At 42.5% G+C, this 11,521-nt stretch overlaps 1 protein-coding gene across 1 annotated transcript; it reads left to right on the top strand.

Annotated features, from left to right (window-relative positions):
* The first annotated feature begins 221 nt into the window (after nt 1-221).
* LOC121177529 (myozenin-2-like) lies at nt 222-8,165 on the top strand. Its single transcript, XM_041031859.1, has 6 exons — nt 222-413; nt 1,338-1,448; nt 2,304-2,470; nt 3,777-3,921; nt 6,527-6,710; nt 7,600-8,165. Exons 2-6 carry the CDS (start codon nt 1,367-1,369, stop codon nt 7,823-7,825), a joined length of 804 nt encoding a protein of 267 aa, XP_040887793.1. The 5' UTR covers nt 222-413; nt 1,338-1,366; the 3' UTR covers nt 7,826-8,165.
* The last annotated feature ends 3,356 nt before the right edge of the window (nt 8,166-11,521 follow it).

The raw sequence follows: 11,521 nt of genomic DNA, 5'->3' as shown, positions 1-11,521 counted from the left end.
TTTCACAACCTTTCCACATACACTGGCAACTGTAGAAGTAACGTACTCCTGTGTGTAAGTATCCCTAGTTCATCACAGCCTACAGCTAGAGTAATAACACTACAGAGAGAGATAGATGGTGGGCAATAGAGCAGTGGCTGCAGTGCTCTAAAATTAGTCACCCCTTAGCTTGTGAACTAAATACCAATGACAACAAAGTGTCCACCCACCCACTCATTCAGTCACTCAGTCAGTCGGGTGAGGCTGCAGCCCCCTCTGCCCACCCTCCCCTCGACAAACCCCAGTGACAGGGAGCACCAGCACCCACACTACCCAGTCTGACCCTCTCGCCTCTCACCTTTCTTCCTACCGACTTCCTACCCTGAGGAGACAAGCACAAACTGAGACTCCCCCCTGAGGGTCCTTCAGGACAGGTAAGCCATCACGACGGGCTTCTCCACAGGTGTGCTGTCCAGTTCTAATGTGGAGCTTGCACTTTGAATCAAGCATGATTCCTCTCTCCCACGTACAGTTGTTCCCACCACATTTTCCTGTCAGCCACACAACTTGCCTTAAAAGTAAAAGTTAAAAGTAATTTCTGAATTTTAAAATAATTTCTCATAAATATGTTTATGATTAATGCATCTACTCTTTGTCTTACTGCTTGATGTTTTTTTTTTCTGTGGGGAATATCCTGCTTTTAACAGTAAATCCCAAAACATGTTTTATTTTTATCTTTTGCTAAATATATTTAGATAAAAAAAAACATAAAACTGACAACAAGATCCTGAAGTTGATTTGTGGAAGCTAAAAGTAAACTTTGCAAACTTTTATCCTCAGCCTTTTATCTACTGAGCAGAAACAGGGAATGGACTTTGGGTTTGCCATGAAATGCTCCTTTGTTCCATCAAGAAACTTTGTGAACAGTATTTTGGTTTGGAATGAAACATTTGTTTTGTGCTCACTTGACACCTGTGCTGTAAACTTTCCGCTGTGCTATTTCATCCTGTGTCTCACGTGTTTGCTGTGACAGCAGCATGCTCTCTGTCTGTGTCCTTTCAGCCCACTTGGGTAATTTCAAACATATTGATTCCAGGAGCCCTGACACAGCTGGTTGCCATGTCTGAAGAGCATGTGCTCGGCGTTTAACAGCCCAAGGTTATTTAAAGGGATGTGCTAACTTTGCCCTTTTCACTGCCCCAATAAATTGTATCTGCTTCGGTGGGTCTTTGTGCGTGTCGTGGATGCTTGATGTTGGCCAATCGATGGCCAACATGCAGCCGCGTTGTCTTGCTTTTGTGTCTTGTTGTACATTTGAACAGGTTGTACTGATGTGCACTGTCTCCCGGGACTTCCAGCCTCACCCCCGACCCCCCAAGGGCCAGCCATGTCACAGTTCTCCACCATGACAACCAGGGAGAGGAAAATGCAGGCGGCAGCAATCTGCAGGGAGGTTCAAGCCCAGGAAGGTAGACATATCATTTCCTCTTCACTTCCTTGTTTTCTCATCCTTTTGCCCCCTCAGTTTGTCTCGCTTTCTCTTGTTACACCTTTTTCTTTGCTTCTGCTTCCATCTCACCTTCTCTTCTTCTCATCACTTCATGCTCCTTTCACCCCTCTGCCTTCTCTTTTTATCACACACAACATAGAGATTGATTTAACACCATATCTTACAGTACACATTTAATTCCCAGGCACATTAGTTTTACTGTAAACACCCTGTCCTACACACACGTATTGGACTCAGCTGTGTGAAAGGCGTGAGCCTACCATTTGCCAGTCCAGCATTTGCCATCCCTCCCTTCTACGACCTATAAATAAGCAAATGAATACTTTTATGGGCCAAAGTAACTAATCCCTTTGTCGTTGTCCTTTGAACATGCTATTTCAGGGTGAGGGCAACTGTGTGGCTCACTGGGATAGGGAGGGTCTGAAGGCTACTGACAGCTGAAAGATATTCTGGCAAATTATGTGCCTCACTCTCGGATATAGGCCTGTGACATATCCATGATCAGCATGCAGTAGCTAGCACGCAGCGCTAACCACAAAACAAGCAATGGACATGAGTGGATTACGAGGGAAGATAATTCCCCATTCATCATATTGGCAGGAACACCAAGTCAGCAATCCATGCAGAGGGCTTCTTTTTTTTTTGCAGCCGTGTTTTTTCCTGTGTGAATATAGTTTGTGTTTGATGAGGTTTGGTAGGTGGGAATGTGAGGAAAAAGGAAAATAAATTTGTCTTGTCAGAAGTCTGATCAATGTACAAGTATGTAGCAAACACACAAGCTCTTCAGTTTTTTGTTTGTTTCTTTGTTGTCCAGATATAGAGATGGATCTTGGGAAGAAAATGAGCGTGCCTAAAGACATCATGCTGGAGGAGCTGTCTCTTGCCTCCAACCGGGGCTCCCGTCTCTTCAAAATGCGCCAGAGACGCTCAGAAAAATACACATTTGAGAGCATCCAGAATGAAAACAACCAGCAGCTCAATGTAAGCAGAAACTGTGATGCAGCAATCATGCGATAGAACAGAGTCAGCACCTCTAAGGCTCACTAATTAGCACATTATTTAACCCATAAAAAGTCAAAGTGTATAAATGACAAGTTGTAGTTTTACAGAGAGCTGTAGGGACAAGCCTAATCCTTGGTCTGGAGCAGTGACTTCCTTGACTACTGTCCTTGCTGTGTAGTTGTCCAGCACACAACCCACAGTAAAATCACAGCTTCAAGTGGATGTAGCCAGCTATTACAGCACACTTGAGAATAGGGTTATTGCAAGCCTTTCATACCGCTGTGTTTTCTTCATGCACAGTCATCCCTTCCCACCACATCTTCTCTCTCCATCACAGGAAAAATAGTCGCACAATACCTTACATCCTGACAAAGTATATGTGAGAAAGATTAGGCACTTGAAGTGTTTATCTGACTCGTGCTACATACATGGAGCGGCACAGAATAGTAGTAGTGAAAGTCTTCCAGCTGGTCATAAATAGCTTTATTAATGTCCCTTTGTGTATGGATGGGCAGTGAGCCAAGTCAGCGTTTTCTTTTCCCAGCAGCACTTAACTGAGCCTGATGTGGTCACACATAAAGCACTTTCTGTACTGAAGCTGTCAGTTAAACTGAATCAAGATAAAGTAATTATGTTTCTCTTTGTTATATCTAATTAATTAGCAACACTAGTTACATCCTTTTTCATGTAGTTGGGTGATGGCCGTGTGTACTTTTCACTGACTTCTCGAAGTCCATAGATAAAATAGTTATTATGCTCCAGGGAAGTTTTCCCCCCTCATCTTTGAAGTGAGTAGGACTCACATATCTCTGGTTTGTTTATTGCTTGGGGCAACGGAGGGATTTTGTTTCAAGTTGTCAACATTTCCTGAGGAAGTCCTGGAGTAAATCATCATAAATATCTTTCAGAGGGATGAAAGCTGGATACTTGGGCTGCAGCACATTTCGCCCTAGCCCAGAAAACAATGTTTCTAATGTTGAGAGAAAATGAATTGAAAATTGGAACATTTGTCTTCAATATGAATCAGCTATGCCACTGATTTACAGTACATACAAATCACATTTTTCATTGTGTTTCCATAAATCTAAATATGTCAGAAAACTCTGAGATATTTTTTTCCGTCTGTCAAAAAATCATGAGGTCCACTTAAATAGCTCTCCTGGAGCTTTCAATCTTATTACACAAGTTTCCTTATTAACAACTGGAGTTTGCTCAGTTGTCATGCAATTGTAGATGTTGAAACTTTTGCTTTAAGCTCAACTCGCTTCTTCGATCTTTCTTTCAGAACACAGGGGTTTCTCAAACAGAGAATGGTAATACCATGGGCAGCCACGGTGGCAAGAACAACTCGGGTGTCGACCAGCCACCTAAAGTGCCAGCCGACACACCAGAAACAAAAATGGCGGCAAATCCAGACAGTATCGCCCCGGGTAGGTAACACCAGTGACACAGTGTACTGGAACACCAAAACATTTCAAGGACCCAAGAATACTGCAGCAGTAATAAACTGTAGCTAAAGCTAAGCTGACCAAACCAGCTGACCTTACTTACTCCCTGTTTGAGCAGCACATTGCACGAGAATCTGTTTCCCATTTATCATGACATCACTGACAGTGAGTTTTCCTGACCACTGTGTTTTAAGCAAGACTGACTTCTTGGCCTCACTAATACATTGCATTATTTTGTCATGCAGAACTTTGTGTGGGCAGCTTTTTTTCGGCACACGCTAATATATTAAACATACAGTACGGCTCAGGAGAAATAGCATTGCTCCTCTGTGGGTGAGCTCTCCACACGTTCACTCATATTTTGATAAGGATTCAACTGTTTTTCATTGTTTGTACTCACACAGGCTTTGATCGTGTAGGAAAACATTTTCTTCTTGCCTGGAATCTGCTGGCCTCATGCAGAATATGATTACATGTTTTTATTCTCCCTCTCTCTGCCTGTCTCCTTTCTCTCCTTCTGTCTTCATCCCACTTCTTTGTTTTATGTCTGCTCCTCCACATTCAAGCTATTTCTCTCACTCTCGTTACAATCAGCTTTGACCATCTTTTAAAAAAAAATTGTTGAGTTTTACCAACGGGAAGTGTTTCCTGTTTTCCTCCCGTGCCACTGATACCATCAGCTTTGCGCTCACATCCTCCCTTGTGTCTCAACTGTGGCCAGTTGACACAAAACCGTGCTGATTTAGGGATGAGTATGTCTACACGGGGGTGTGGTGTTATTTCTGGAGGTCAGGACCAGACACCACCCTTCAGTGTCTGAATGAAGTCACTCCAGCTGTAGCCGAAATCAGGCCAAAGTGCATTAGGTATCAAATGGTAAGAACTCTTAAAATAGCACACTCATCCACACAGGGGAGCATGTTCCATGTCCCTGTACTGCTAGCAAAATATTTAACCAGGCTATTGATATACAGATAAAACTTACAGCCTAATAGAGCTTAAATGAGACAATAATTGGCAGGAAATATGCTTAGGATATTTTAGCTTGAAAGTGGTAATAACATTATATAATAATTTACTATAATGTGTAGAACTGTTGCTGCTACCACTGTCTAAAAAAGTACTGTAATGAATTGTTTTGTGCCATTTTCAAAGCAAAGCATAGAGGAACATTAAATGTGTTTTTAGTTATTGGACCATATTTCTAAATGTTGCCACTGTCTTAGACTGTCTTCACTGTCATAGAAAACCAGAAAATCAGTTATGGACAATAAGCTGGCCTGCTGTCTTTTTCTCTTGTCCTTTCAGGGCTTTTTGGGATCCCTCTTTCCACTCGTTCTACTTAGAGCTGGGTGTGTGACAGTCCTTTCCCACAAAAATATCAAATCAGCCAATTGTCCAGTCACAAGAACAACAATCCAGGGCCTCAGAAAAATCTTTTACACAATGTTTTGTAATAGATTCCCTCCAAAAATCTGTAAACTTCCCCGCAGGTCTGTTTGGTCTCTCCTGCTTCCTCCTCAGGGCAAAACATAAACTCAGGAAGGGGGATTGTTCATTGTGAGAGGTTAGGACGTGACACGACGCCTCGTGTTATGTAATGCCTCAGCTTGCGAGCCCCCCCTGAGAGAAGCACTGGGTTTGAAGGATAGTGCTTTGGATGGGCTTCTCCCACCAACACACATTGACTATGCAGGGAGACATACATGCAGGCATGCACATGCACACACACACACTGAGACACAGGGAAGCTGCCCCTTGATTTGCCCCTTGATTTGTTTTGCTGTGAACTTTGATGAGGGATAAAGAGCTAAAGAAAAAACTGTGGAGGGTACAACAATGTTGAGCTATAAAGAGTTACAAATTAATGAAAAAAATATATAATAGTTTCGTTTTTTTTCAACAGTGTAGGTTAAATATACTACTCTTACAGATTTTGTTTTTTCTTTTTTTTTTCATTTGTAGTCGGACTATTGAATTCTTTGTCCTCTTTGTTTTCTCTCTCACTCTCTCTCACACACATACACACTTTGTATTCTGCAAAAACAACAGCAAAAAAAGACCAAAAATAAAGAAAACTGCAGTCAGTGTTATAAAAAATACCAGACTGCTTAAATTTAACACTAAGTACTTTAAAGCTAAAAAAGCAACTTTGCCTTTTGACAGCTCCAAATGACAGCAAAAGGTGAACTTTTTTTTTTTTTTAACTTCAGTACCCAGAAATCATATGAAGAGACATCAGCAAACTGCATGCACTTCCACTCAAGTTCACTCATGGCCAGCTGACAGGTCTGTGATCTTTTTATACAAAATGAAATCAAAGGGATGGATCAGCTTTCTGTGGACAGCCTGTTTTCTTGTTGCGGTTTAAGTTTAAATAGTTTAAATAGTTTAAATAGTTTAAATAGTTTAAATAGTTTTGAATTTAGCTCTTAAGTTTAACATCATTACTTACCATGTGTGGAGAAATTCCCAAACATGACAACGGAACTGTTTTGGAAAAATAAGGTCAACTTGAAAAAAACGTTTTTTTAAAAAAAGAAGTATGTTATGTTCAATCACTGTCTGTGTTGTATAACTCACCCAGGTTATGGAGGTCCTTTGCAAGACATCCCTCCAGAGAAGTTCAACTGTACAGCTGTGCCAAAGTCCTACCACTCACCCTGGGAGCAGGCCATCATCAGTGACCCGGCCTTAGCTGACACCCTCATCACCTGCATGCCTGAGCCAGAGCCCCGACCAGAACTACCAGGGTACAAATGTTTCAACAGGTAACCACCACAACGCAGGTTATCCATCAAACACAGCAAGACCTCCAAACTAAACAAACATATAGATCAACTGTCCTTACCCTAAGAAGCGTTTCCAGAAATAGTGCCTATACAGTTGAAACATAACTAACTAACCCTTTTATGACGTTGTAGAAGTTTGGTTTTAGGCAAAGACCATAGTTTGGTCATAGAAGTCATAAGTCATAGAATAACTCTGGTGATGGTTAAATGAAACAACATTAACTGTTGGTTTGAAATGGGAGCTGAACAGAAGTCACCTGTATTAAAATCCAGTGTTTCGGTGACTGATCCATCAACCTCAGCCTCGTCCCTCAATGGACTAAAGGACCTAACCTCGTTCTTTGCTCCTGTCATAGTTACTACAACCACTAGACGGAGCTGTCACTTGAAAGTAGACATGTCATTGTGGGGTAGTGCTGGATATCACTTAACAATAAAACATAGCTGTGGATCATAATGAACTGCTTGCACAAACAACTTATGGAAAATGTACACACACTAAAACATATGTGAATATTTGTTATTCAAAGCAAAACCGACTTAATTGAGCAAAGCTGTGTTTATTGCTTACAGATTTAACTCTTCTTTTGTCACTGAAATACTGAGTTATTTTGTCTATCAAAATTTACACAGTCTTCTTTTAATTCAGGCAAGTGCTGAGTGAGCAAATCAAGTATTGTCCTTCCTCTGACTCACAATGTACACAAGTATTGTATTCTGCTCACTCTAACCAGCTATCTCTTATTAAATGTCCCCTGGTCAAAGTCTTTGCTTGGCTCTAATTAGTTGCATCACTTAAAATGTCACTGCAGTCCCTCTCATTAGCACATGGCAGCTAGTGTTAACACTGTCGTACCGTCTCCCCCAGGGTGGCAACCCCGTTCGGAGGCTTTAGCAAGGCACCTAGACCTGCTCCCATCAAGGCACTGCAGGTGGAACCCCTCCCAGACTTCCCTGAGCTCCAGGGGGACACGACAGTAAATCGGCCCTCCTTCAACAGATCTGCTCTGGGGTGGGTGTCAGCGGGCTGTCCAGTTGCCCTTCCTACCGTTTCCCTTGAGCCTCTGCTCATCCCTGAGTCAGAAGACCTTTGAACCCATAATGAAGTCACACAGAGATGCTGTCTACTTAGTTGTTGCACCAGAGGTTATGGTGGGCAGGGAAATGTTTTGGTCAGAACAGAGTCAGGGGGAGAGAAAGCGTCCTGTTGGCCGTAGCTGGTCAAAGTTACCATGTGTCCAGCATCCCTTGGTTTTCCAGGGATCTTAGCTATTGCACTGCACTCAGAAATGAGCTAATCATGAATTAATGTACAGTAGGCAGAAACACTACTGCAACAAACAGAATTTGTTGTATATTAATGTGCATAAGAGTATTTTGTCTTACAGACACAAGTTTTGCTCAATAAAATGGTGTGGAAGGCAATAAAAACTACAGAACTTTTCAGTTTTTATTTTTTGTACTTGAAGTTTATTTTCTGGACTTGCTGATAGAATTAACACACACATTCGAGACGCTTCTCGTTTTGGACATGGATTCAAATCTGTAGCATATTCCGCAACAAGCCCCACGGTGATAATTTCACAGTGAGATGGTCAGAGCGACACTGAAGGCTCACTTGAGTGAACGATGCTGCGGCTGTGTGCAGTAGTCGTATGCAAACCCATCACTTATCACATCGTGTGAGAGGCCAAAGATACATGTGAGCCACTGTAACACGCCTCAAGGTTACACTGCCTTACAAATCAAATCTGCTTCACTGACATGAGCTGCTTGACTGATGTGTCTCTCACCTTTTGGCTATGCCCAGTCGAAGGAGTGGGATTGATGGCAGAGCTGCTTGATGAGCTATGCCCACTCCTTATCTGTCTCGCTGTTTATTACCACAGCATTTGGGAGCCTATCTCAGATATAGCAGGCTGAAGCAAACAGACTTGACTGACTGAAAGTTACCAGCAGGTTTTACTAGAGCTACAGTCAGACTTTAATATCAGTAATTTGTAATAGTGTAGATAATAATGTGTGAGCTTGTGTTATCTCAGTGAGGAGTCAGGTCTCCATTAGGAGGGATCACATCTCTCTGTAGGTAAAGCTGTCAATCACTGTGACAAGGTGTCATATATTGGATAACATGGTATTTGTAACATATGACTGAGCGCTGACGTCAGCTCAGTAAGTTATGGGTCTGGTTTACAGGCCAGCTGATGAATACAGTGTGTTTTTGGTGTCAGTTTGGTACCTGAGCCACTTTCTGCATATTCTGGACACTTTGCAGCAATTTTAAAAACAAATTTAAAAAACAAAGGAAAAAACTACTGAATACATTTTGTAATAATATACATAGCTATAGAATTAAATCTAACATGGGAAACAATGATTGCTGAGCACCAAAGATGCCACATGATCTTGCAGACAATTTTTTTTTTAATCCAAAACTTTTATGAAGTAAGATCCTTTGCCACACTTTCTCTTTGGCTGAAGAAGGGATGCCGACATGTTTAATTTTGTGTAAGTAATTGATGTCTTCTATGTGTCCAAAAGTGAATTAGGAAATGCCTCTCAGATTTCCTACAGCCATGTGACCAAGTCCAGCATCAGCATTCCTCGCCTCTGTCAGAGACCCTTTGGAATGTGCAGCCCCCGGTGCCACTCCCTTTCTGAGTCCTATTGAATTCCTCTCGCCAACCTCTTCAGGAGAACGGTGTGTACAGCACACCACCCAGCATCCAACAGGGCCAGTGGTTCTGCCAAGAACCATTGTAAATATTGAGCAGTGTTTATCAAGGGCAGGCATGACCTCTCTTTGAACTTTGATTGTAGCCATTATCAAAATGCAGCAACGGAAATATTATTGGCAGGGACTGCAGCGTAGGCTGAGGGTCGGGGAGCCAGACGATTCGATTATTTGTCTCTAACTGCAACCAGTTTCCCCTCAGGCGTGTTTGTCTTGGCATGAGATGGCACAGTGGACACAGGACACTGGACACTCAATTATCAGCTGTGAGGTCTAGAGCTTTCTCTGGACAATAGGGGGGCCTGTTGGGTAGAGAGACGGTACCTAAACTGAAGGGTTGAAGTTATTTGCAGCAATCAGAGTCTGCTTGTGCTTAGTTCTTCTAAATCACTCTGGATAAATGCACCAGGGAGAGTGTAGGAGTAGCGTATTGGAGCCTCAGAGGGCTCAAATGCAGAGCAGTCCTTTTAGAAAGTGCTTTTGGAGAGGAAGAAAGAGCATACAAACACCTGATAGGAATCTAAGTCTGGAGTGGCCACTTGTTATGTAACAAGAACCCTGATAAGACGGGAACATGGCACTTTTTTTGAGTTCAACAGGTGCAAGGAGCGAGACAGACGTCAAATTCGACTAAATTTCATCATTCATCTTTTGTTTTATACTCTGTGACCTCGCTCAGGGCTCAAACTAAGCAGCTGGTCTTCAGTATCTTTATCAGCAGTTAACAATGGACTCTGCTGCTGTTGCATTCACTGTCATGTTTTAAAGATAAAGTCCCTCGGGTTCCCATCTGCACACACAGCACCGAGCACTGAGTGTGCAGTATGCTGCTGACACAGACAACTGCTTAAAGGTTGAGCCACATGACCAGCCAATATCCCAGAAGGATTTCTTTAAGTATGCATGGGTCGAATGAGAAAACAAATGTGTTGTGAAATAAAAACTGCAAGGGCAGGGAGGCATATGGTTCTCTCAGAGGTTTTAGCATGCAGACACATTTTTGATGAGTTCACAGACTGTACGTTGAGTTATGCTCAAATTCTTCACCAGACATGTTGGAAATCCAGGATTAACCTGGCAGAATTGTGTTAAAGTGACCTCGTGACATAAAAATCCACATGCAACTGCAAAGCTCAGCTAATCTACGCTGTGTAAATGTTTTAGTTCACATCTTTCTTATCTGATGACATGATAGATTTGCTTAGTTTGATGGATGTCCGCAGCAGGTGGTCATTTTCACAGGAAAGTGCAAAGTCCAATGGGATAGCTAAAAATAGGAGTGAAAATAAAACATCCCAGGGGTCAGTAGGGTGGTTTTGGGTTACCCAGTGAGGTGAGGTGAAAGGTGACGGGGCACACATTCCACTCCCGAAATGAGGTGAAATGACGCAATAGGTTGAACTATGTTTCGCTCTGAGAAAAGTTTGTCAGCAAGGGTGTGTGAGCACTCAGTGATGAACATGCTTGTTTCTATATGTGTGTGTGTGTGTGTGTGTGTGTGTATTATTGAATTGGATGGAATCACAATTCACACACAATTCACTCTGGCGAATGCCAGAGTGAATCCCTGATCTTTTGGTACAAAAGTCATGTCATCATCTGCTGCTGCTTATCTGGGTGCAGGCCCAGGTCACAGGGGCAGCCCACCCAATTCACAATGCACCGAAGGCCTATGGCACCTCCACGGGTGGTAAGCCCATGGGAGGTGGTGCCACCCGGAGTGGGATTCAAACCCACGACCCTGAGAGGTTGAGGCTCATGCTCTACCAACTGAGCTAACCAGGCGGCCTCTTATAGTAAAAAATAAATCAGGAAAATGATTGTTGAGCAATGTGCACTCATTTTCATCAAGTGCAGAGAGGTTAAGTACACAAAAATTCCCCACTGTAGAAACCACTTAATGGAAGCATGCACACAACTAGGCTAGTAATTAGCCTGTTTGGACAAATGAACATTCAAGATTGTGTTCCTCTTTACTTGGAAAAGCCCTTGAGACCAATTAGAGCTTTGTTCTCTCACAGTAATCCAGCCTTTGACTTTTACCTCCAGAGAATCA

The sequence above is a fragment of the Toxotes jaculatrix genome, chromosome 23 (assembly GCF_017976425.1).
Source record: "Toxotes jaculatrix isolate fToxJac2 chromosome 23, fToxJac2.pri, whole genome shotgun sequence".
NCBI lineage: Eukaryota > Metazoa > Chordata > Actinopteri > Toxotidae > Toxotes > Toxotes jaculatrix.
Note: the sequence above shows the minus strand (reverse complement) of the source record. Positions and strands in the feature narration are given on the sequence as shown.

What these genes read in the sequence shown, in the direction of transcription:
- LOC121177529 (XM_041031859.1), top strand. Translation starts at nt 1,367, where the DNA reads ATGTCACAGTTCTCCACCATGACAACCAGGGAGAGGAAAATGCAGGCG. An exon ending in GGAGGTTCAAGCCCAGGAAG is followed by an intron (nt 1,449 to 2,303) that starts GTAGACATATCA and finishes TTTGTTGTCCAG; the next exon opens with ATATAGAGATGGATCTTGGG. An exon ending in TCCAGACAGTATCGCCCCGG is followed by an intron (nt 3,922 to 6,526) that starts GTAGGTAACACC and finishes TAACTCACCCAG; the next exon opens with GTTATGGAGGTCCTTTGCAA.